The 26,573-nt window shown below is 46.2% G+C and overlaps 1 protein-coding gene across 4 annotated transcripts; it reads left to right on the top strand.

The window, feature by feature from the left end:
- Positions 1-3,911: 3,911 nt before the first annotated feature.
- On the top strand, positions 3,912-26,316 carry Stx16 (syntaxin 16). 4 transcript variants are annotated; one of them, XM_005362793.2, is made up of 9 exons: positions 3,912-4,837; positions 12,278-12,289; positions 17,134-17,241; positions 18,134-18,274; positions 19,004-19,169; positions 20,016-20,107; positions 20,600-20,743; positions 21,695-21,775; positions 23,562-26,316. In XM_005362793.2, exons 1-9 carry the CDS (start codon positions 4,706-4,708, stop codon positions 23,664-23,666), a joined length of 981 nt encoding a protein of 326 aa, XP_005362850.1. In that variant the 5' UTR covers positions 3,912-4,705; the 3' UTR covers positions 23,667-26,316. The 4 variants fall into 4 exon arrangements, with proteins under 4 accessions (XP_005362850.1, XP_005362852.1, XP_005362853.1 ...); XM_005362795.2 differs by having other exon boundaries at positions 3,913-4,786; XM_005362796.2 differs by lacking the exon at positions 12,278-12,289 and having other exon boundaries at positions 3,913-4,786.
- Positions 26,317-26,573: the final 257 nt, after the last annotated feature.

Here is a 26,573-nt window from a genome sequence, read left to right as displayed (position 1 = left end):
GATAAATCAGATGAACTCCCACACTATATTCTAATACAGCCATGAGAGCAGAGACTGATGCTTGGAGAGAAAATGAGGAGAGAAAATACTTAAGATGGAGACCAGTCCATCCATTAGCTGAATTTTTTTCTGCCAACCGAGAGGGGACTGTCATTGCTTAGTATTAGCGATAGCCCAGCCGAGAGAAACACCTGCTTTATGGAGGCAGCTGAAGACAGCTGCTGTGGCCAGAGGGAGCTGTCTTGGGGCCTCCATCAGGCACTGACATGATCAGATTTGCGCTCTGGAAAGGTCACAGTGGCTGCACTGCAGAGGGACGGGTGAAGGAAAAGAGACATGTGGCTGTAACAGGGCTGCTGGAAAAGTACACATGATGAAAGCTAGACTCTGGGCACCTGAAGTGGGGAGGTAAATTCCTCAAGGGCAAGAGTTTGGGTCTGCTTGCCCCCTTTGACTAACTGCTGGCCTCTGCCACCATTAGGATTTGAGAAACAGTTCTACAGCTGAATTGTCTAGGACAGAAAGCTAATGAAGTCTGCATGAAATAAAACCGATGTCTCTTGCTATTCTCTGCTTTGGAATGAGCATCAGAGCTGAAGGCAGAGCTGGGAAGCTTCCTGGGGTCAAAAACCCTTGAGGTTGTGAGCAGCAATTTAGAGGGACAGAATACAGAGCTGCTGTTTCCAGTGTCTGCCCATCCGATCAGATCTGTGCAAGTGACTGTTGCTTGGATGAAGGGATGTTTGCTGCTCATCTGGGTGAGAGAACAGCCACCTTCCTTTTCAGAAGGTGTTGGTCTGGATGAGCTCAACTCCCTTCCTATGAGGGAACATTATAGCCACATCTGGATTCCCAAACCATTAAACACGAATCTCCAACATGTGCTTGGATGATGTTCAGTTCCCACAACTATACCTTCCTCTTTGGGAGCGCAGAACCCAACCAGTGCTTTCAGATGGCCGGACTGCGGCAGGAGCAGCTTCCCAACGGGCTCACTGTGTTGAGGATGAAAGGGTTTCCCAGCCACATCTCCTTTAAATTCCTTCCCTAAAGGCTGTGTGTCTCCCAGTGCTTCGAACCCATCTTGTGGAGCCACTAGCCTGCACTTGAGAGCCTGCTCTTGCTGCCGGCCTGCCTTCACAAAGCAAGCTCATGTTTATGGCCCCCTTCTGCACTGATTGGGATGATGAGGAGACAATGGAACACTTGTTTCCCAAAGGGACTTCGTGGACCCACTGGCAAAACATTAGAGAGTGGGTCTGAACCCAAGAAACAGGACAGGGAGGCTCTGCAAGCTTGGGTGGGATTGCAGAGTCCTACCCCAGGCCAAGAGTGAGTCATAGTGAAAGCTTTTACAATATAAAACCATCCACGTAGGTTTCAGTTTCAGGCTAACACATACTTGGTCATGAGGGGATGCTTTTAAAAAATCTGAAGCTACTTGACAGAAAAATAAAGCAGCAAAAATATTGGAATACAATGATTTAATTCCCTCTTCCCTCCCCACTGGGTCCTGCTCCCCTGTAATGTGGGTCAGGGCCTACATGGATATGAGCACAGACAGGCAGGCAGACAGGCCTTATTCCCAGCTCTTAACAGCAGTACTGGCTCAGAACACTGCTCCTCCATAAGGCTGGGGCTTAGCTGCTCCAGGCTGCCTTCTGGCCCCTCTGCTCAGCTTCTGAATTCTTCCCTCTCCCTGCTCCTGGGCTCTGGAGTTGCTTGAGGTGCCTGTTTGGAGACTAAAAGACTCCTTGTTCTATTATTCATAGATGCGAATACTGTTCATTTTTCTCAAAGAGATGCAGCTTCATTGGTCTCCTAAATGTCCAACAATAAATATTTAAGATTCACCAGGAAGGGTCGTAACACAACACCAGGAATTTCATTAAGCTTCCCGAATGCAGAAAATGAATAAATTACCATTTTATGTATTATTTGCCTGGGATCTGACAGTTTACAAAGTGCTTGTTTTTGATCTTCACAATAACCCCTGAGAGGTGGAGAAGACATAGACTGCAAAAATTATTAAAATCGAACATATGTATACGTATACTAAAAGGGGACTCTAAAGGCTTTAGAGACACTGGATGGCGGTCAGACTATTTGGGGAACTTAATTTCAGGTCTCCAATATTAGTGCACTGTGTTTAAAAACCTTTTTATTTAGAACTTGTTACAAGCCAGATAAGCCTGCAGTGGATACAAAGATGACTAAAACACAGCCATCCAGTGTAGGAGGCAGATCAGGTTCTGGCCAGAAGTAAACAAGTCCCTGCTTTGCAAGAGAGGGATGTGTGCTCTAGAGAACGGAGGAGAGAAAAGGACCACGGCTCTGTTCCTGCCTGAGCCCTGCTTGGTGGTTGTTTACTAAAGCTCTGTGCACTGAAAGGAGGAGGAGAAAGAGGAGGAGGAAGGGGCTCTGCCACGTGACTGGGGGGCGGCTCTCACAGGCAGGGTCTGCAGTCGGTTGGCCAGGGAACTCTTCCTTCCCTCATTCATTGCACAGCTATCTCCCGGGGTCTACACGGGTTTCCTCGCTTTTTCGCTCCTCGAGATGAACCTGGGGCCTTGGCTTTGGGGCCGCCGAGTGCAGGGCTCTACAGTCTCCAGTGGGGTCTGAGTTGCTTGTCATCCCCGGAACAGCCCGCTGCTGATAGTCCGTTGCTACGGGAGTGGGCGCCGGGGTCCACACCGAGCTCGGAAGCCAGTTCTCACTATTCTTGCCATCAGCTCACACCGCTGCTCGCCGGCGCCTCGATTCTTCTTCCATGCTTTCATTGTGCTATGTACCTCGAAGATACTTTTCATAGGACTGCTTAGTTGCACACGAATGTACAAACACGCCCCCTTTAAGAGGAAAGGCACCCGGGATACCCGCGCCTGACCCCACAGGGCTCCGACGCTAGGCCTTCCTGGAGTGCCGGCTTGGTCAGCCTCGAAGAGACGTAGGCGACCCCGAGTGTGGCCAAAGTGTCCCCAGTGTAACCCCCAAAGCTGTGGTCAAGACTGTGGGCGATGCACTCCAAGCATCCGCGCTGCTTAGATGCCTCTGTCACTTGGGCTTGCCGTGGCCCCGGTCTGTGCTCTAGAGAAGCTGGCAATTGCAGCCCGGGGGTGGGATTGGGGGTGGGGGTGAGGTGGGCTCGGCGAGTGACCCCCAAGCCAAGCCACAGTAGCAGTGAATCGGATGCATGGCTCTAGAGACTGGGAAGCCACCCGAAGACCCAGCTCGGTGGAAGGCAAACATAGCCACAACACCAAGTTCTTTTGCGGGGAGTGGGACTGAGGGGGTCTCTAAGTTAGCAGGGAATTTTCCCACTTGACAAGCACAACACTGTAGTGGGGATCTAACGACCCCCTGACTGCCCGCAGCAAGGCCCGCGAAGCCTGGAGCTCAAGCTATTTTTTTTCCTCCAGTTCCTTTTTATCGCCTGGTTGTTTTTCAGATTTTTATTTTTTTTTTTCAGCTTAAAAAAAAAAAAAAAAAGGGCAAAACCATCTCAGCAGCGCCAGCCGCCTGCAGTGGAGCGTGCCCGGCCTGCAGAGGCAGTCGTCTCCCACTTTTTTCCTCCGCCCCCGCTCAGGACTAGGCTCCACGAGAGCCACGTTCTCTCACTTTGGCAGTTCTAGTATAAGTTCACAACTGCCTGGACCCCAGTGGTGGTTTTCAGTTCCAGAGCCAAGTTTTTGAAGCCAGTTTTTTTGGGCCAGGACGCCCAGCCCAAAGCCTGCACACACTTAAGAAAAGGGAAACAGGGCACCCCGGGAACTACCCCGGAGAGGGCGGAGCGCTCCCACCCCTGGGGCAGGGCAACAAGGGAGTTCCCTCTCCGGAACGTTGCAAACAAAGCCCATGAATAGCGCAGGGGGGCACCCGCGAGAGACGGACAGGAAGAGGCTGGGGGACCGTCAGAGCCGGGACCACTGCACGGAAACGGCGTTGGGGGCAGGGCTGCAGCCTTATCCCGGGATGGAGGGTGCCGGCGAAGGAGTGAGAGGCCGGGGGGGCAGGCCGTGAGGTCCTAGTGGAGGCCTGCAGCCTGCTGGCAGTGGAGGACCAGGCCACCCGAGAAAGAAAGGGGTCAGGTCACTCTGAGCCCTAGAAGGCGCAGTCGAAGAGGAAGGGAGCTGCAGACACTCCCTTGTTCTGGGCTCAGGCCCTTTTCGTGTTTGGAGCAGGCCTTTTGTGAGGAGAGTTACCCAAATCTCCGTGTTAGAGCCACATGCCAAACACCCAAACGCTAAGTTAGGGTTAGGAGGCCAAAACCTTTTGGGGGCGGTCCTAGGAAATGAGTGGGTAGGGGTCTTTCCCATTCCCTCTCCTGATTGGTGGTTTAGACGCTTGTAGATCCACGCCTGGATTGGGGAGGGGTCTGCAGGACGTTAGATTTCGACGCTAGGATTGGGGGGATTCTAGTGCTTAGAGATCTGAGCCAAGCCTTTGGTAGGGGGAGCCAGACAATTGGAAAGCCTAGGTGATTATTTGGGGAGGGGTCTTTGCGCTTTGGCGGAGCGCAAAATTGCGCCGTTTTTTTTTTTGTTTTTGTTATTTTATTTTATTTTTTTTTAGCCTAAGGCCTTGTAAAGAGAGGTTTCTGTGCAAGGGTGGACCAGCTAGACCAGACTAAGAAAGAAAGTGAAAAAAAAAATCAAGATTATAAGGGGGTGGGGGACCCTGGAAGGGGGTTCACAAAGGGTGAGACATGGCCACCAGGCGTTTAACCGACGCTTTCTTGTTGTTGCGGAATAATTCCATCCAAAACCGGCAGCTGTTAGCCGAGCAAGTGAGTAGTCACACCACCTCCAGCCCTCTGCATTCACGTAGCATTGCTGCGGTGAGTCTCCTGGCGGCCTCTCCAGACACACAGTGTGTGCACTGCGGCTCTGCCTGTCTGTCTGTCTCTGTCTGTCTCTCTGTTTAAAAAGGAAAAAAAAAAAAAAGAAAGAAAGAAAAAGAACAAGACAACGGCGATTAGGATACTTAAGTGGAAGGGTTCCTTGGCCAGGGGTCATGGGGCACCTACAACCCCCAATGGGCACTGCAGTGTCAAGCCCTCTCTGCCTTACTTTACCGTCTCACTTCCGTGGTCCTCCTAGTTTTCCTCTCCCAGCTACCTCGTTGTCACAGCACGACAGGCAGCTTCAATTTACATATGTTTTAGCCACGAGGACTTGGAATCTAGGCCTTTCTCCAACCTTCTTTTTGTTTTGTTTTGTTTGGAGTGCTCCCCTTCCCCGCCCTCTTGCAATGGCTTCACTTTGGTTCTTTGGGTCAGGTGGTTGGTTAGCTGACTCAAATCCTTGCAGAGAGAACTCTCCCCCACCCCCACCCAGGAAGGAGTTGTGTGTGGGGTGTGGGGGGGGTTGGGAGGGGGTGTGTGTGTGTGTGTTTGTGTGTGTTCATTTTCTTTTCCCACCATTTTTCTTCAAATGGCCCCAGTCCTCGGTGTAACCTGTGCACCCACGAGTAATTGCTTTGCTGTTTTTCCTGAGGCTCTTGTTGGTGAGACTGCAGGGTGCTATGCGCTTCGTTTTCCATTTCCCACACAGGAAATTAAGCTTTCCCCTCCATTCGAACTTTTTTTTTTTTTTTTTAAAAAAAAAACATGATGTGGATGTGAAAATTAACCCCCCAAAATAGCACATGGCTTTTGATTTTATTGACCGGAACTTCACTTGGTCTAGCAGTAGTGGGGTTTTTTTGTTGTTCTTTTTCAAAGCAATGTTCCAGAAAGATTGCTGTATTTGGTTTGTTTTTGATGGAAGCTTTGACTTCCTGAGCCTCAGTCTACTGCCCTCTCAGATAGGGGCAGGTCTGAATGGTCCAACCAGACGAATATTGTTGGCTTTGTAATACCTTTAATTGAAAAGGGAAGGTTTGAATGGAAGCAGCCTTAGAACATAGGGGCATGAACAGTCTCCCCAAGACCTTAGGAGGTTGTATTTGAAATACAGTTTGGGAAACCCTGCACCTTTGCACCTTTCCTACCTTTTAGATGCTGCATTGCCTTTTCATCTTTTCTTTTATCATTTATTGAAGTGCTAATGAAAAATTAAGCTCTGTGTCATGATTGTCATTGTGTTGCCAAGACAGTTGTCCCTTTTTTTTAAGTCACCGTGGAAATTATGTTTGGCCATATTATTCACAGAAAAGGGATTTGAAGCCGTGTGAGCAGTTTTAACGATTAAGGTTTCAGATGTAAACTTTGGTCACAAGGCATAGACAACTAGCTCCGAGTGTATGGGGGCTTCTCTTTGCATTTATATTTGAAGGGTTTCTACATTTAAAGGCTGAAAGAAATAATATTATATAAAAATAAGTAGGAAAAAAATCTTAGCATGTTCATTCTAACACGGCTTTTGAAAAAGAATCTTCACAAATTAAACCGAGAACTAGTGAGTGGAGACAGGATGAATAGCACTGGTGGGTCTTCTCAGTTATGTTAAATGAGAGTCGTCTGTTCTTTATGACTTAATTTTATGCTACCTCATGGGGAAGGGGGAGAAAAAAAACAACCCAGAGCTAAACCCATACTAACGCTTCTAGGGTCTCAATTTTAATTGATGAAGAAGATATTGTTTGGTTTTTTAAATTTAATTCTGTATGTTCAAAGCATCCTATGATGAAGAAGATATTGTTTGATTTTTTAAATTTGATTCTGTATGTTCAAAGCATCCTGAACCTTTGGGTAGCGTGATAAAAAAAAAAAAACACATTAAATCAGAGAGTTTAAAAACACGATGTCTCCGACAGGCAGCTCTTCTAAACTACGGTGCTGAGTCCAGCTGCTTTTTAAATATGTTTCTAAGCAAGACTATTTGAATATGTATCTGTTTGCCTACCTAAATATGTGGGGAGTAAAATAATTTAAAATGCTTAGCTGTAGTATATGGTTTGGAAAAGCAGATGATGTCAAGAATTATACAGATCCATTTAGCAAATTCGGACAGCATTTTGAAAATGATTTATGAATGCAACTAAAATTCATGTTGAAGTTAAGAATGTTAACAATATTTTCATATATCATGCTATTGAAAATACTGAATGCTTTTATTAGCCGGTGCTTCCGGCATTTTCCTGAGATGGCTACGAGGAGTCAAGTCCGTGGAAATACCTGCACGATCAGTTCGGACTACTAAAAAAAAAAAAACAAAACAAAACAGATTTTTGCAGTCCAACAAAAATAGTTTGCCTAAGTTAGAATTTAAAAGGCAAAAACACATATTCACAGCTCTATATTTTAATTGTGTTCATTAAGAAAGCAAATGCATGCTGTAAATATCTGTGTTTAGAATGAAATGTTATATTTTCAGTTTGTTTATAAGTTTTTTTTCACAGATTATTGCTGCACATAAAATAATCAAGAATGTCAAGATATTAACAGTAGAAATTGTAATTTTTTATAACTTCTGGAAATCAAGAAAGCATTATTGAAGAAAAAGATATGTTTAAGACAATTTTTCGAAACTCTTGCATCGTTCACACGGTGCTTTTGGCTCAGAAAAATTTAAAAACCACATTTTGACTTTCAATTTCAAAACTATCTGGTAAATCAAAACTTTATCAGTCAGCATTGAATATGGACAATATATTAGATGATATTAGATTATCCAAATAATTATAATTAAATTTGCTAATTTTATTAGATAGCTATGAAAATATTTAATATTGAAATGGACCTTATTTTATATATTCTGCTCTCAAAAATAGAGGAAGCAGAAAAGCAAAACATTTTTAATTGTTGAATCTAGTGATGCTGATACATGCCAGGACATTTTAAACATTTTTAATTGTTGAATCTAGTGATGCTGATACATGCCAGGACATTTTACTGCTTTGCATTTTTCTCAATATAGTTTCTAGCTTGGAGAAATTATAAATAAAAACTTTAAAAGTATGTATTTGTCTTAATCAAATGAGACAAAAGAGACAATTTGTAAATGCATATTTAAACTTATATAATTAAAAGGGAAGTAGCTAAACCTGAGAATTTGATTTTAAAAAATCATTACCTGGAATTTTAAATTTCTAATTAGAAGGGAAAACTGTAGACACTGATTTTAGTGTTTGTTGTCTCATATGTAATTAAAAATAAATATCTAAAATGAAAGATTTTATTTATATAAAAATTTAATATTGAGCTTTCACATCTCTATTGAGGACAAAACTACAGAAATGGATTACAAAGTAGTATGTGGATATACATATCTTATACACCTCAAAACAAACCACGGTGGAAGCCTTAACATTTAAAAACAGTAAGCCCATACTTTTAAATAGTGGTTTGAAGAGAAAATGACAGATTTGTTGGTAATGGTTGCAGCAGGAGGCTGTGTATGCACAGAGATTTACGGCTAGGTACGGGGAAATGTGTGATGAATAAGGAGGGGTTTAAGGAGAACTTGCAAGCAGCAAAATAACCCAACAAAATCCCCCCGAGGACCAGACTGGACGTAAAGGCCTTTGGTGCAATGTCCCTTTTTATGGAACCCTCATGTTTTCTTGCTAGACGCTTCTGTGATGGATCGGCATTCTGGCAGCTGTCATCTTTTACTTCTGAATTGTCTTTTCCTTTATCAATGCCAGCAATTTGTCTCCCACTCTAGGGTCTGTCCCCTGGTGTTTGTGGCTTATGACACTGATTCTTCCTGTAGGTGGACCCCACCATTGCCGTATTCCCTGGAGGGTTTTTTTTTTTTTTTAGACTCAGCTGTCCCGGGTCAGACGCATAGTTTAAGTTCCTTCGCTGTGAATGAGGACTGATTTTTCTGTATTCTTTTTAAAACTCAGCACAACAACTATAAGAAATTCTACTCATTTATATTTTTGTGTTCATATTAGTAAGGTTAATTTTGTTAAAAACAGAATGGGGTTTGATTTTTGTGTCCAAGCCAAAGGCACTTGTTGGTACTTTTCAGGAGCTGTGTCCTGCCTTAGGTCTGGAGCATCCATCACAATGTCCCTCAGCAGAGTGTGATAAAGGCAGAGTGATGGATGGAAGTCTGGGAATTCAGTCTGAGCCCTGCTCTGCTGTGGATGTAATCTTTTTGGACATCTTTAGTCTCCTTGCTAAATTGAGGATTTTGAGTGAGGTGATCTCCGGTGGCCCCATCAATTCAACAGTGTTTCTGCCGTTCTGTTTTAATATTTGTTTCTCCTGACCAAAGCACACAACCTTACCTTTAAATTGAAAAGGAGAAATCTATAGTCAACAACAGTGTTGGCTGTCAGCTCAAGGCTACGGAGGAAAAATACTTTAGAGTAGCCCAATACTGTACAGAAGTAACTTTTTGACATCTTGTCTGCCAAGCCCAGGGTTGAAGTCAGTGCCTCGTATAGGCAATTGCGAGCAGCTGGCTTCAGGAACCTGTGAGGATTTATAAAGTTAAATAATAATTAAAAAATAAAATCTGGGAATGACTGAAAAGGGGGAAGCTGAGTTGGCTAAGGTGCCGTGTTGCTCTTGTTCTTGCCTCTTGAGATGAATCTGAACCAGGGTGGGATTGCTTGGCTAGTGTTGACCACTGATCTATACTCTGCTGTAAAAGCGTGCACAATCTATACATGGACGCCAACGTTAATTGCTCCTAAATTAGTTTGAAACTAGCCCATTATTTTTAATAAAATGTGTACTTTGTGTGTGTGTGTGTGGGGAAGAACCTAAGGATTAACTGTGGTTTTAGGAACCTGAGGTCCTTACTCAGTCTTGACTGTGATATTAGTGAAGATTTATGTGTGCTTACTGTGTGCCTGGCAAGGCTGAGCCTTTTCCATGTGTGACCTGTGTTGTCCTGGATGAAGTTGGTGCTCATGGTTCAGATGAGCAGAGTGATGATGGGTAGAGGAGTTAGGAACTGACCCCGTCACTCATCTCGCGAATGTGGGATTGTGGGCCACAGTGGCCCCGGCTGCTTCCCCAGTGGATGTGGAAGGACTTACTTGTTTAATTACATGTTTTTGGTTTTTTTTTTTCTCTTGCTAGCCTGGTTTTTTTTTTACTTCTTTTTGCAGCCATCCACAGTCAGTTTTAGCTTGCTCATCGTAGGGCCTCAGTCTGCTGGAAAATCATGTCTTTGTCTGTAGGCTCCAAGTATAAAATCATTGTATATTTCTCTTTAGATATATTTGCTTTTCTGCATGTAAAGGTTCCATTTGAGCTGGGAGACTGACTTGAGAACGAGGGTGCTTTGTTGGATGAAAGTGAAGCATACTTTTATTTTTGCAGCAGCAGGAAGAAAGTAAACATGAGTATAGCACAGACCTGTGCTTCCAGCTCACTCGGCTCAGCTTGTCCAGACCCCTGAACAAACCCGGATGGGCTTCCTCTTCTCAGTTCTCTGTAGGAAGTTCTTTAGACTATAAATTCCAAATGCTACTTGCAATTTTTCAATGTTTGCTTGATTGCTTGCCATGGGCAGGTCACAAGCCGTGGTTTAGACGATACAAAGGTTTTAGAAGGTAGTGATGGACTGTATTATGGTCTTTCCTGATTGTGATTCTTGTGTTTTAACTCAGGTCTAAATGACCAAATTTGGGGCAGGAGTTTTGGAAACCGTCTGTTTTTAAGAAGTAGAATGAGGGTGGTCTTTGAAAAGGTGGTATTCTGAGTTCAGTCCTGATGTGCAAACATTCCAGGAACGATTAATAGCAACAGCGAGGCTGGATGGTGGGGTGGGAAGGGTTGGTGCACCTGAGCTGCCTCCATCCTCGTCTTCTGGCTGGGATATTTTAATGCATAGTTCTGAGTGTTTGTAAGTGTTGCTTTTAATCCTAGAATCTCATGATTGTAATTTCACCTCCTAGCGCCTAGTAATTGTAAGAGTGAATAGAAGAGGATGTGTGTGGCCAGCTAATAACCAGCGGCACTGGCTCAGGTGCGAGGTGGCTTAGACTGTGGCTCATGGTGCCGCTTCCCTCTAGGAAGGCCCAGGAGGACTCAAAGGGGTCTAGGCTCAAGCCCCACAGCAGAAGATGTCATGCATCTGGGATATTGATAAAAGATGTCTGTGCTGTGTTTATGGATCTGCTTTGCTTTTTTAAAAAATACATTATTTTTTCTTTTTAAAGCAAACTGAGACGAGGTAGTTCCATGGCTTGTTCTCCTTGAGCCTCTACCATAGCAGCCTGTGTGTACCAGCAAAGTGCAAGAGTGCAGAGGCTCTCAGCTCCAAGATGTTCTCACGGATTTCTGTGCAGAGGGATTATGTGATTACTTCATGTGTGGATTTTGTTGTTGTTATTTTTATCTTTTTTGTTTTTGTTTTTTTTGGGGTTTTTTTGCTAGCATTATGTGATAGTATTTTGGTATCAATAATCAAGCTTCATTTGTACTACTAATTTTTAAATAAGAAAATTATGTTATTTATTATTTTAATTTACTACTAAGCATAAAAAAATCAACACAGTTGATTATTGAAATTCACCACTAATTATTTCCATGATCGATACTGTAGGGAAAAAGGACCTTGTTGTTTAGATTACCTGTCATTAGTAACTGTCTCTTAGAAGATAGCCTTTCACATTGGTCTAAACAAGAAGCTTTAATTTTCAACTGAAATTTAACTCTTGAGTGTCCATTGCCTCCTTCCCACACTGGTGAAGCTGGGTCTTTTTCCTGTCTGCTTTGTCTCCTTAGCTTACAGTACCCTGTAGCCATCCACATAGCTGTGCCCAATCACAGCACATGCAGGAGTGTTTCTTTCTCTATTTGTGTCTCCATCACTGGGGATAAAGCCGTGGCCATGGGGTTTGATTTGTATAGTCCGTGGGTAGATTGGCTGCACTATGATTTGAATGCAGCCACTGGCAAACAGTTTTGTGGGTTGTTTATATTTTAATTCCATTGCATTTGCTGAGCTGATTGTCATGTTAAACTATGCATTTATATGACACGGTAATGTTATACTTTAGCATTTTATCTTTCTGAGGAAATTTAGAGGTGATATTGCAAGTGATAATTGATCTTTATGAAAAAAAGATTACCTCTGTATTTTAGTAAAACAAAGCAAGTATGTTTTGCTTGTTTACAATGTGTTTTAATTTTCACAACTATTTATAGATTACTACCTCCTTTACCAAAAGAACTGCAGTAACTAAAAACACAGGTAGCTGTTCCTAAGCGGGAAGACTCCAGGGCAGCCTTTGAAGTGTTGGGTTGTGTAGTCACTTGGTTAGGTTGATACTGTCTCCTCACCTGATGGCCTTGTGTGTCTGTCTGCCCATGCCTTTCTGCTTTTCCTGCCCGGACGGCCCGACGGCAACATCACAACTACAGGAGCTGGATGAGGTACTGTGCTTTGTGTATTTTTGTATGTTGGGTGGTTTTAGTTTATAAAATACTGTTTTCCTGCAGTTTTTGGTCACATACATGACACTAGCCATGGCATACATGTAGAGTTGATTTGAATTACTGTATAGAATGTATTGATTTCATACTTCGCCTGTGTTCACACCCTGTGAAGTGGTGACTGAGAAGGATGCTTAGGAACCATGTCTACTGTTTGGGAAAGTTCTCAGTTTGGAAGCAGCCACAGGGGAGAGTTGTTTGACTGGGAAACAAGCTTCCTGCTTATAGGTGATGACCTGGGTTCCTGATTTCTGAGATACAGGGGATATAGTGGTTGAGGTGGAGCAAAGGGGGACAGGCCATCTGACAGAAGCTTCAAGTAGGTGGGGGGAGCCATGAGTGCTGCTGCCGTCTGGCTGGTCTCTCTTGCTCCTGATGAAGTAAGGAGTGCTGTGTGTCTCGGCTGCTGCTGCAGGGACCACTTCTGCCCTTCCTGACAGCACCTGCTTGACCTCTTGGTTTCTTGTTAGTGTCTCGCCGGGAAAGCCAGGAGAGTATGCGTCCATATCATTTGGTTTCAGTAGCCCTGCTAACAGGGCCAGGAGACGGGATGGACACTCCTACTGACCACATTGATGGCCCTTTCTGTCTCAGTGATGAAGGGGCTGTGCCGGCTTTTCTGAAGGCAGGTTGACTTGTTTGCATATGAAGGTCCTACAGAAAGGCAGTTCAGGGGTCAGGATCACTTCCTTTTGTAACCTGCAGGTGCCAGCATCTGGGTTCTGCTCTAGCCTTATATTGGGAGAGCCTAAACTCATGGTCGATGATGCCAGCACACTACACCACTTAAGCACCCTGCCTCGGGGGCTCTCTAGTCCTCATGACTTCAGGAGGATCTGCCTGTGGGAACTAGGAGCATAAGCGTCCTGACCTTTGGTCAGCTAGCAATGGTGATAGACTCCTGTTTCTTTCTTTTTCTTTTTTTCCATATTTGCATGTTAGGAAAAGGTAGATGGGACTCCATTAGCAGGATGTGCCTCCTTGCTGAACGGGTTGCACCTGAGGAAAGGAGTAAGGTTGTGGGAGGGTTGGTAAGAGGTTCTAACACGAGACGCTTGCTCTAGCCCCTCCTATAGGGCAGCTTCTAGAGATAAGCCATGTGTGTGAGGAGCTTGCAGACCCTCGTGTGTTTCTTTGGGGGTTTTGACCAGCATGTAGCCTAGGCTGGTCTCCAGGTACTGGGGTCACAGATGTGTGTCACTCCATCTGATCCCTGTTTGTATTTCTTGTGCTTAGCATCTGTGCACAGGACCCTGGCGGAAGTGCGGTGTGCTGAGCGGCCTTGTACTTGTACTCTTGGCTCTGCACGCTTCACTTCCCTCCCTTCCCCAGCGCCATTATGTTTTTCATGAAGTGTAGCTTCCAGAATTATGCACAACATACTTTATTTACCTCATCCATTCATTCCACCCATTTACTGTTGACTCATTCAGCTAATTATAATTGTGTGTTCATTACTGTGAAGTGCCAGGTGCTGAGCGGGAGCTGGGGATGGAGCTGGGGATGGAGCTGGGGAAGGTGTCCAGAGGCTCCCTTTACTGAGGGAGAGCAGGCCTTAAGGTCGTGTCTTCTGGGAGTGGTAAACATCTGCCACTTGGGTGTCCTGGCATGAAGCCATGAATCTGAGAGCCCCTGCCTTCTCTACAGGTAGCCCTGCAAACACACATGTTAACCACTCTCTTCCTTAGACTAAGGACCCTGGAGACACTGCTTCCTTTCTGCTCAGGGAATAAGCAGTAGAGTTTTGGCCAAGAAGGAGGCCATTCTCTATCCACAGTGTTGTCCAGTACAGTATCCATTCCCTCCTCTGTCTTCTGTGCCTGGTCTTTGCATTTTCTGCCTTGGATAGATAATCTTCCAGAAAATAGGAGCTATTAAGAATTAGAAGGTATCCAGCACTCGGGAGGCAGAGGCAGGTGGATCTCTGTGAGTTCGAGGACAGCCTGGTCTACAAAGGGAGTTCCAAGACAGGCTCCAAAGCTACAGAGAAACCCTGTCTCGAAAAAACCAAAAAAAAATAAAAAAATAAAAAAAAATTAGAAGGTATAAATGTCAGGATCCCAAACTACCTAGGCCTACTAGCTAGCCCTTGTGGTCTTTAGCAGGAAGGGTTTCAACATCCACTGAAGGTAGGAGCAAGCCCTAGGGAAGGATTGTTCTTCGGTTGCAGAAGTCAAGTCTGCAAGCATGCTCAGTGCCGTGGTGGTGGGCTGGAGCGGCTGCTCCTCTTTCTTTCCTAGCTTGTGTAGACTGAGTAATATCAGTGAGTTAGCAAGACTGTCAAGACAGTGCATGAGATTCCCAAGTTTTGTGTTCTCTGTTCTGGCTGTTCAGAAAGTGTTTTCAGTAATTTCATAATGAGAAGAAAGCATTATTTTTTAATCTCAGAATAAGATAATTTGGTTGTGACTTCAAGATTCTTCTGTCCACTTGCTTGTTTACGCCTCCTCGAGCCTGGCGATTTCTTAGACCATGTTGTCTGTCCTTGTGCTCGACCTTCAAGATACACAGGTCCATTGCAAGAGTTGCTAGGCTGTGGTTTGTAGCGTCCCTTCTGGACTCTTGAGTGTTGAGTGCTCATGCAGCCGGCTTCTGGTGAGAGCTGCGCTTGTTCTGCTTTTGAACGTGTTCTACTGTTCCTTGATCTCATGGTGCTAGTGTACACATGCGACAGGGTGTTGTAAGCGTGGAAGGCTGTGATTCGGAGCAGCAGGATCTCTAGGACAGGTGCGCATGTGTTTCTTGCCTAGGTCAGGAACTTGTCTGCAGTGGAGGCTGGTGGTGGGCTGCTGCAAGCAGTGTGGTCCGCTTCAGCTGGATGTTCAGATGTGGTTTGTGACCTTATTTCAGATGATGCTAGTGAGAGTCCAGGTGAATTTAAAGATGCCATCTCTCTGCATCTTCCAGTTTAACATGCATTTGTAAACCGTGAAAACAGTGCAGCCTGTTTTGTTGATACTATCTGTGTTGTGACACACACGGGAACAATGCAGAACGGACATGAGCTCTATGGCTCAATAGTAGATGCTGTGGCAATTTCAAGTTGTGCTTTGTGTGATGTTCTAGAATTGAGCTCAGGGTCCACCCCTTATGGAGTGAAGCTGTCAGGATCTTCTAAACACACACACACACACACATACACACACACACACACACACACACACACACACACACACACACACACAGCAGGCCAATCAAGGATGTTCTTGGTGGCTGTGGAGTGGAATTGTTTCCACGGTGGTTAGCAAGACTAGCCTGGTCAGACTGGTACTTGAGTGCTAGAGCCCCTCCAGTCCCTGTGTAGATGCCACAAGAAGAGCCCAAGCCCTGGCCCTCCTTTGCTGTCTTAAGTGTAGCAGCCCTTTGTGCTGGCTGGTTTGCTTAGTCAACTGCAGTTGTATTGCATGGGTTGCTAAGAGTGAGCTTGTGGGGCCGGGTGGGGATTCTGGAACCAGCTGGCCAGGTTTTAGTCTGTCACAGTAGCATGGTGCCTTAAGGCAGGCTGCTTAACTTTTCTGAGTTTCAATTCTGTGTTTATGATTGAAATAATGGTCCTTAGCTCACCTAGTTTTTGTGAGGATTAAAATAATAAATTAGTGAAGGCTTAAGGTGGCTGAGGATCGCCACCAGGACCTGCGGTCAGCAGCACATGTTTGAAGGGCACAGCATTAGCTCAGGCACAGATGGAACTTGGGCCTGCTGTGGTGACGTGGACAGTGGTCAAAACCCCCAGGCCTTGGGTCCATTTCTGTCATCATGGCCCTTGTTGGATGCTGGGGCAGGTGGAGGCCAGGCTACCGGAAGTGTGTGCAGTGCTGAAGATGACAGTTGGAGTGTGAGCTGGTTCTTAGGGATCATAGGCTTATTCCTTGGAGAGATTTTAAGGTTGTGTGTGTATGTGTATATATATTAGTTTTCCCTTCATTTTTGGGAATTGTTAGGTAAGCAAATATGAATTTGACAAATGCTTGAAAAACAAACACATATGATTGCAAGGAAGGAGGGTGGTGGACGTTGCTCATCCAGTGCCTCAGTGTGCTCAGAAAGCTCTCAGAGTGGACAGCGCCTCTTGGCCACTGTCCTTTGATTATCATTTGGGTCTTTTGAATTAGTATTTAAAAATTCTGTGCTTTGCAGGACCTCTAGATCCTTTAAGATCCATTCATTGCCCCAGGCAAAATAAATAAATAACCAGGCCAGCCTGTGATTTCCCTCCCACTTGCTGGAATTTCAAATTTAAACAACAAAAGCTATCTGTCATTTCAAAGTAAGGTAAGTACTGCCAGTGGACATGCAGCTGAAGCAAAGCAATGGCTGTGTGCCGACGGTGCTGCTGAGACTGGAGGATGGCTGTGGTGTCCACACAGTCTAGTTAACCCTTTGAGCAGCTCTTGGACACATGTTAGCGTGGGGCTTGTGCTCTTGTGACCGAGGTCACGGGCCTGCCTGATTTCAGCAGCAGACCCGTTGCTGTCTCACCCAGCACACTCCCGCTCGCTCCTGCTGCCCTGACTTTAGAGCTTGTTCAAGAGCGCTTTCCTTATGGAGCTGGGTTTCTGATATTTTCATTACATTTCTGTAGCCAAATCAAGTCAAAGGCGTGTCCACAAGAATGTCCAAGGAAGTTAAGAACTGGTGCAAGGAAAGATAGGAGTGGGGTTGAGACCCTAGTGTGCAGAGGCAAGCTGTCATTTCCCCAGCCTTTCCACACCCTTTCAGGGACAGTAGGGGATCCATGTCCTAGCTGACCTCTGACCATCTCTCAATGTCCGTCATCTTTGTAGCTGGCTGATGACCGCATGGCACTGGTGTCAGGCATCAGCCTAGATCCAGAAGCAGCGATTGGTGTGACAAAGCGGTCACCCCCCAAGTGGGTGGACGGAGTAGATGAAGTAAGTGAAAGGGTAGCTCCAAGGGTTTTGCTTGCTTGTTAAGTTTGGGTAGTGACATGGCTTCAAGTGTCTACCGAATGGGTCAGTTTGGCTCCAGATATGGTTGTGTCCTCAGACATGCTCACATGTTGGATTTATTCATTGATATACCACACAATAGAGTAAGAGTGTGTCTGTCTGTCTGTCTAGATGGTGTGGGCTTAACATTAGCAGCAACTACTTGATTTATAGAAAGAAATGAAAAATCATGGAATAAGGATATTGTCTGCTAGTTTGTTTTAGATGTATTTATCCATTTATTTATTTATCCATTTATTTATTTATTTGCTAACCTTGATTTTTTGAGGCAGCGTTTCTCTGTATAGCCCTGGCTGTCCTAGAACTTACTCTGTAGACCACGTTGGCCCTGAATTCAGAGATTTGCTTTCTTCTCCCTCCTGAGTACTGGGATTAAAGGCATGCAACACCACCCCATCTGGCTAATTTTATTTTATGGGTGATAGTGTTTTGCCTGCATGTATGTCTGTACCAGTTATGCGCCTGTGGAGATAATAGAAGGACATTGGAGCCCCTGGCACTGCAGTTGCACAGATAACTGTAAATCAGCATGTAGGTGCTGGGAACTGAACCCAGTCTTCTACCATAACAACAAGTGCCCTTAACCACCGAGCTTCTCCCAGCTTTTTTTTTTCTTTCTTTCTTTCTTTCTTTCTTTCTTTCTTTCTTTCTTTCCTTTCTTTTTTTTTTTTTTTTGCAACTTGAATTTAAAAACTTATTTGTGTGTCAGTAAGTCGCCAAATTCAGCTGAACTCAGAGTCTGGTGCAGTTCATCATCTTGAATGCAGTCTATCTGCTAGGCATGAGCTGGATTCTTGTGACTTCGCTTGTTTAGGTACAGTATGATGTTGGCCGCATAAAGCAGAAGATGAAGGAGTTAGCCAGCCTTCATGACAAGCATCTGAATAGGCCCACCTTGGATGACAGCAGCGAGGAAGAGCATGCCATCGAGATAACCACCCAAGAGATCACACAGGTGAGGGTACCTCCAGCGCCACAGACCCTGTTGTAAATGCAGCAGGTGATGGCCTGCTGGAAGCCCTCACAGGGACTGTGAGTTGCCAGCATGTGTGTGGTTTTCTTGGAGGTCTAGGCACTATTTTTCGGTTGTTGGTAGATCCCACTGTGTTTGAGAATGTAAAACTCGATGCAGCATAGTAATGCATTTGATCATTTGATGTTAGAGTGTGTAATTGCTGTCTCACACCAGGACTTGCAATTTTATGCTAAAGCACAGCTCTGTAAGAAGACATCCTGGGGATTTTATTGGAAACACTGTCTAACCTTTAGGTGGTGTGACTCTGTTTAATTCGCCTTCTTACTCTGAGAGTAGACATCCACATGTCTGCAGCCTGCTCTGAAGCCAAGCCACCAGGACGGTTTCTCCCCCAGTCTCTGACTCTGCCCTCAAGTGGGCCTAGAAACCACACTGGTCCCTGCCTTGTGCTCCTCCTGAAGTGAAGGAATGGTCGGGCACATAGTGAGTGACAGGGCGTGGAGTGAGCAGATTGGGCTCACCATAGACATCGTACAAACAGTCTACAGTGCGTGTACACGAAACCTCTAGCCAGCCCTACACACACACACACACACACACACACCCCTACCTACCTTACCCAACCCCTCATATCAGTTTGCAGAGCAAGGTGCCTCCTTGCTTTGGCGAGGAGAGGCCTCTTGATGTAAGCCAGAGCTATTCTCTCAGCTCTTCCATAGGTGCCAGCGTGCTGTGCAGGCCCTGCCCAGCCAGGCGAGAAGGGCCTGCTCCGAGCAGGAGGAGCGGCTGCTGCGGAACGTGGTGGCCTCCCTGGCACAGGCCCTGCAGGAGCTGTCCACCAGCTTCCGGCATGCACAGTCCGGCTACCTGAAACGTGAGTGCTGCCGGCCCTGGTTGAGGGAATCTTGAGTAAGAAACATTGTGTTTTCTGTCCTCCTTTGGGGCGGTTTCTCTATCCAGCTCTTGCCTGTCATTGTTAACAGCTAGTTAGGTACATTGACAGCTTTTCAAGCAGAGGAAGCTGCTTCCCTGGGAGACCCTTGCTGAGGAGGAAAGGCCTGGCTCCTGGTGCGGTGCTATAGACAGTTCGTGCCCAGCCAGCCGGCCCTGGCTGTCTGCAGACTTGGAATGCCGCAGCATATTTAGGGAGGAACACTTGTTGTGGTGTGATGGTGAGCTTTGGAGTTCTGAGGACACACGTGTAAGAGCCAGTTCCTCCTCACAGGGACATCTACATAGCCCTGGAGCTTGAAAGTATGGTGTAAACACCCTGTTGCTGGGTTTTTCTGTATTGTCATTGTAGTGGGTAAAACCCCGCTTACTCCAGAGACCCTGCCCCTCCACAACCTACACATCTGTTTTGATTTTGACCCCTCCCCTCAGAATCTGACCAGAGCGCTTACTAAAGATCTTCCAGGTGAGAATATTGGCTTTGTGTTAGTGTGTTATAAGATCAGTTAGAATAACTATTTCTGTTTTGCTTAGAGAGTCTCAGATGGTTGTTTACTGTCTGTCTTGGCATCCAGTGAGTTGGATTTAAAGAGTGGCTGCCCAAGTACCCGAAACACTTGCATGCTGTTGCAGTGCTTTAACACAAGGCCCCCCTGGAGGTGGGCTTCTTCAGACCTGTTTGGGGGCCTCCCCTTGCTGCTGGCTTTTACTCTTTAATGGTGGAGCAGTAGTCATATGCATCCAAGTAAAGTGGGCTCCTGTCTGGTAGGCATGAAGAACCGAGAGGAGCGGTCCCAGCATTTCTTTGACACGTCAGTGCCACTGATGGATGACGGAGATGATGCTGCCCTGTATGGTCAGGTCTGTGATGAAACCCGCATCTGCCCCCTCTTTTCCTAAGTTCCTTGCTCCTGTGCAGTTTGGGGGTAGGGAGTGCTGCTATCTTGTGTCTACCAAGTAGTTCTTACCACAGGCAAGAATAGCCATGTTGTGTTTTCTTCCCAGCTGTCACAGGGAGGCCTAGAGGTTGCTTCCCACAACCCGAGACACACAGACCCATCCTCAAGCTCCATGTGGCTACACACGTGGCTTCTTTGTCCACTTCTACTTCAGCTGCTGTAGTACACACTGTGCTGTCTGTCCACTTCTACTTCAGCTGCTGTAGTACACACTGTGCTGTCTGTACACTTCTACTTCAGCTGCTGTAGTACACTGTGCTGTTTGTCCTGTCAAGGAAGAAACTTACCTGTTGCCAAATGCTTTATAAAAACATTTTCAGAATTTGTTTTCCGTAAATGTTGTCTGAACTGGCTTGCCACAGCTTTCCTAGCAGGGAGACTCTTGTGTGGACAGGGTTTCACGGATGAGCAGCTGGTCCTGGTAGAGCAGAATACACTGATGGTGGTGGAGAGGGAGCGGGAGATCCGTCAGATCGTGCAGTCCATTTCCGACCTCAATGAAATCTTCAGGGACTTGGGAGCCATGATTGTGGAGCAGGTGTGTGCCCTTTGGGGTGTGTTGCCCTTCCTTCCCCGTGGTCCTTTCACCCTGTACTCCAGTTGGGAAAACATTCAAATGTGTGTTCCTCACACTGCATGTGTTTGGGGGACTCTGCGTTTTCGGGTACTGTGGGCTTTTGTCATTCCCTGTGAAAATGCCATTTTTTTAATCTAGAAGAAAAAAGGAATAGAAATTCTAATGTTTTTCTGCTTTGCCCCAAAGATATTCATGTACATGCATCCTTTGGAGGCTCGGTGGACTCTGACCAAGCCTGGCCTAATTCTGCCATTGTACAAGATTCCCTTCTGACAGTGCAGATTGTTGTGTAATGGCTGTTGGAACCACCAGCTTTTAAGTAGAATTAAATCGTTGTTCATTGTTACAATCTGATTAGGGCGTTTTATTATCTTGCCAGCAGGGATTTGTTTGGGTCCTGGTCCCCTGAAACTAACTACAGAGTAGAGCATCTGAGGCCCTATCAGAGCCGGCTGGTTAACTGCTGTGTTTCCCTGTGAATTGCCGTCTTTCTTCCATGCTTCCTCAGAACCAAGAGACTGTTTAATAATCTGTCCTTGGGATCCAAGCTGTCATGTCAGATGGTGATCGGAGCAGCCTGGCTATGGGGGAGAACCTAGCTGGTAGTCTCCGTCCACCAGGCTCCAGTATCTGAGCAGCAAGAGTGGAAACCCATGGCCCTTTGCTTCCCAGAGCCCATTTCTCTGAAACAGGTCTCTAAGCCTAGTACATCTGAAGGTGGTATTTCTATAGGAGCTGCATCAAAACCAGAAATCCATGTGGTTCTTGCTGCAGCGGACACAGCACTCTCTACAGAGTGCCTGGCACTGCTCAGGAGTGAGTCCTGACGTCTGTGACACATGCATGTCTCAGGGCTTGAAGTTTAGTCTCCCTTGCTGTAACTGACCATCTCTACTGTCTCTTATTACTCAGGGTACAGTCCTTGACAGAATTGACTATAATGTTGAACAGTCCTGTGTCAAGACTGAAGATGGCTTGAAACAGCTTCACAAGGTACCAAAGTTCTCTCTGCTGGGTCTTTAGGAACTGTTATCAAACCCTGGGGTTCCTAGGAAGATCTCTTCTGTCGCACATCCTCAGCCTAGCACACAAAGGGGTAGAAATGGGAGCTGATGTCATGCTGCAGCTTGGTTGTCGGGCAGGCCTCATCAAGAGGCCAGACAAGCAGAGGTCCTCCTGTGGGCCTGGAGTCTTCCTTCCTGCTTTCCATCTTTCCGAGTTTTGTTAGAGAAGTCAGTTGATTGGCCTCTCTTGGTGTGGGCTGAGAAGCCATCTGCTTGTTGCTGGTAACTTATGGTTGTTGGGGTTCACCTCTGACAACTTACTGGTGAAAGACTCTCAACAAGGAAAGAGATCTAATTACCCCTTCCTGTGTCACCTCCAGGGAAGTTTGTAGACAGTAGGGTGGGCTGTGCTCTTGCTGTCAAGGGAGCTCTATCGTGGGGTTTGCGTGTTTGTTAAATTTCTTTTTAAGAATTGGGTGAAAATCATTTTAAAAATCCTACAGTCAGTTATGAGAAATGGACTCATGAACACCAAGGTCATGTGTGCGGTTGGGCACAGGCCTCCTGTAAGGGGAATGCAGCCAGCTCTTCTAACAGATCACTTGTCCCTGATGCCCACTGGTGCCTCTGGCCATATGGTGAGCATTGCCCCAAGTCATGTTCTTCTGAAAGTGGAAAGCACCCTGTCTCATCATGGTTCCAGGTTCCAGGGTCTGTCCAGAAGCCCTGTGCTGCACCTCCCAGGCTAGGGACAGGTCTTGCTTAGTGGGTGTTTGGAGTAATGGAGGCGTCAGCCTTATCTCACAAGCAGGAGCTCCCTGAGCTTCTCACTCCATAGTGGGTTTGAGGTGCTGCTAAGTTACCTGTCAACCCTGGAGTTTCCTAGAGAATATGCTTTGTGCTGTGATGCAGACCCAGGGGGAGGGGCGTCTTCTCCATGGGAGACTGGGTCTGACAGAAGCTGTGATTTTTCTTTTGGTCTGGAGTATTGGAGTTTTCCCAGTGTGTGGTCTGCATTGGCTCCTTGGTTCTTGGGGTTGCTCTGAGGAATGGGTCTGTCCTCAGCCCACACTGTTGGGAGTTGCTCCCATTGGCCAGTTCTCAAGGTAGTCTCCTGTGCTGTTTCTAGGTGAGGAGGAACTTCTCTGGGTGAGTGTTAGATTCCCTAAGGATGCTACTACAGTCTCAGCAGTCTCTGAGCATGCTCTCCTTCTGTGGGGATCTGTGTCATTCGTCAGCCATGTGAAGGACACATTGATGGGGGGAGAGGAGTACAGGGGGCAGTGACCCCAATGCTTCTGTAGGAGAGAGGGGTGCAGTGGGCAGTGACTTTGGGCACTGCATAGAGGGGGAGGTTGCAGATGGGGCTTTGGGAGCTCGTCCGTGTGCCATCAGTCATGGGTAAGGATGGGATTGGTCCTCAGGTGTCTCTTAAACCAACAGAAATGGGCACATTCACCATTTCTTCCTCAGACGATGAGGTATTCTCTTTCCAAATTCAGAGGAAGTAGAGACAGGGCCTCTTGGGGCTACTGGTTCCGTGCTTCCTTGTCACCCTTTCCTGTCCAGGGAAGAAAGACAGTGTCCATTCGTCCTGGTAGTGGGGACCTTCCTGAGAAGCCAGAGTAGGAAGAAGCAGGCCGAGCTGAGCTTGGTTTTCTTGGCTTCTGTCCTCACAGCAGATCTGAATGTTCACACTGAGGGAGGGCCACCCTGCAGGGCCCAGGCTGGTGTGAGGTCTATGGGGAAATGATGCCTTCCCTCCTCTTTTGTAGGCAGAGCAGTACCAAAAGAAGAACCGGAAGATGCTTGTGATCTTGATCCTGGTTGTCATCATCGTAGTCCTCACCGTGGTCCTCATCGGCGTAAAGTCTCGCTAGTGGCACCAAGTTCTGGAGCGTGCTACTGCATGGGTTCCTTGGGTAGGAGGGCGTGGCTGGCACCACTTCACTGTACTGCCTACAGAGCACAGCCCACTGGCCCAACAGCGAGCTGTGGGCCTTCCTGTGGATGCCCTCTCTTGGTGGACTGGAGTGCAGGCATGGCTGTGGGTTTCCATCTCTGTCCAGGGTTTAAGGACCTGAGGCTGTTGCTGAAGAGACTGGCCCTGTGGCCAGCTGTGATCTAAACACTTACTAGAAAGTGAGGGAATGCAGGTTTGCAGGCCTTGCTGAGGCACCAGTGTGGTGTGCATGTGCTTACTGCTAGTACTCACGTCTGAGCAGCATGTTCAATAATTTTTCAGAAATTTTTTTTTTTTAGCCATCTGGTTTTTAAGAAGTTTGGTACCAAAAATTTATGAGTAGAGACAAACTGCCTCTTCATCTTCCCAGCTGAAAACAAACCAAGACGCTCTTCAAGAATTTATAATCCGTTCCCCATTAACTTAATTTAGCTTCTCCATCACTGTTAACGATCAGAGTAACAAAGTGTGAAAAATAAGAAACCATCATTGATGTTAATTAACACATTTAGACGGGCCAGTTAAACCAGCTTCATGCGTTTAAATCAATTGTAAATAGCGTATTCCTCATTCAGAATTTTGCACTGCATTTTCTGCTGTAAACCAAGAGGGGTTACTAAGCAAAACCTCCTGAATCACAGAGTTGGTCATTTGAACTGACCTCACGTTACAAGAAAACTTGACAGTATCACGAACTAGATTGAGCCATTCTTCCTCAGTCCATCACTTACATTCTAGCTACGTAATCACCTGTCCAAACCCGACTCCACTTAGTGAGCTGTAAATTACACGGAGGCCGTTTTAGATGGGCCACCCCATTTAGGATTAGTGGATCTCGAATTATTAACCAAACATCACTCCATTTCAAAGTAAAATATTCTACCCATGATTTGATTTATCGACTCTTCCATTGCCATGTAACAATGTTCAGAAAGCAGGTATTCCTGAGGACAGTGAGAGCCTCGACTAGGGAAGCCCTCTGTGTGTGCTTGCTGTGTGTGTGTGTGTGTGTGTGTGTGCCCACGTGTGTACCACATGCATATCAGATCACTAGAGTAAGGTTCTGTTTACTTCTGTTTATCTACCGGTGCTTGGGTGCTTGGCAGGACTGGAGTGGTGTGGGCAGTGTTGGAGTCAGAAGATGAGGGTGTGTGTCTGACTTGCCATCTTCATTGATGCTGCTATACTTTTAGTGGTCTTTGTGTCATTTTGGATAGCTTTTAAAATTGTCTCTGCTTCTCTTACGTTATTTAAGAATACGGTCCTGTTGAGTGTGTGTGTAGACAAATGTGTGTATTTACAGACTCACTGCCGGGGGAGTTCAGAATTCCAGCTCGTGCAGAGCTACCCTGAGCTCAGCCTCCCTGCTCAGGCTGTGGGACACTGGGGTCCAAAGGTTTACCAGACCCCTTGATGACATTAGTACGGAGGGTTGGAAGGGGAGTTAGCACCTACCCCATCACTTTAGAATCAGGAAAGGGGGGACCTACAGGCCTCTTTTCCTGATTTCTGAGGTTAGACAAACTGCTCCTGGATGGACTGGTCAAATTAGGGGACCTGCTTTAAGCAATCTGTGGAGGCCATGCTGAGTAATTATGAAAGCCTTGAAGAAAAGTGACCTTTTAAAAAAGGATCACCATTTATTTATATTTATTTTCCTAAGTAGGGTTTTTTTTTTTTTTTTTTTTTTGGTGGGGGGAGTTAGTTTTCCCCCAACCCTTCTGGGTAACCTAACAGGTCTGGTTAGAAATTGTCCTAAGGACCTGTGGGAAGAGGGACTGTCCCCTTGTGCTTGAAGACAGTATGGTTCTGATATGGGCCCGGCCACCCTGATGGCCATCCTTAGGGGGCATGGACAGGCCTGCCTTGTAGCTAGATCCACAGCCATGTGTGTCCCTCCCCATTGCACTTTTCCACTGAGCCTGTTCTTGGGGGAACATCAGAAATGTGTGAGGACACAAGAGGGTTAGTGCCAGGGTAACTGACTTTGGAAGAGGACTCTTCTACCTGCCGACAGCCACTATCTGTGGGCTCATCCTGCCCTTCAGTCTGGCTGTGGAGGTGACAATCACATCTCTCCCTGTACCTGGGAAGTGCCCTGGGGAAGAAGCCCAAGCCCTGGATACTACCTTCTTCCATGGTCCTCGGTGACTCCTGGAGAGTGGCGGGAAGGAAGGGGACATGTGCTGGCCTTTGGGGCCCTGATCTTCCCTAAGACGAGCCTAAAACTGCTCTCTGTCTTTTGGGGCCGGGGAGGGGTTGGGGTGCTAGCTGGGCCACTGTGTGAAGCAGTGTGTCTAATTTAACGGATGTACCGCTTTCCCTGCTAATTGAGAGAGCATTATTTATTTGTTTTGACACAAGTGCTTGCAGTGTTTCATCCCAGCTAATGGCTTCTTAAAGGTAATAAAACCCTCCAACCTAATTGGCCAGATAAGACTTTTTTCCTTGTGTGCTTAAATAAAGCAATTAGTGAAGCGCTTCTATCCAAAATGACTTTTTTTTTTGTCCTGACTAATTTACTGTTACTGGAAACTTTGTACAATAAAGTGATCTCGCAGACTGAAGAGCATCCCGCATTGCTATATTAATGTTAATGATGGTCACACTCTGTCCACATGTGTCTGTGTTAGCAGGGGCCTGGCCACATCTGGGGTCTCTGGGTCCATGGCTATTTATTTCGTGCCCGAGGCCTCTGCCTCAGTGTTTAAAAGTCAGTTTGTCTATCTAATGGAGGCCTGCAGAGGGACCAATCAATTTGCTATCCAATATACAAAAAGGGAAACCACATAAAAGACATAATTATTTTTCTTTATGAAAACAC

This window comes from Microtus ochrogaster, linkage group LG8 (genome assembly GCF_000317375.1).
Source record: "Microtus ochrogaster isolate Prairie Vole_2 linkage group LG8, MicOch1.0, whole genome shotgun sequence".
Taxonomy (NCBI): Eukaryota; Metazoa; Chordata; class Mammalia; order Rodentia; family Cricetidae; genus Microtus; species Microtus ochrogaster.
The sequence above is the reverse complement of the archived record's forward strand: the minus strand, read 5'-3'. Positions and strand labels throughout refer to the sequence as shown.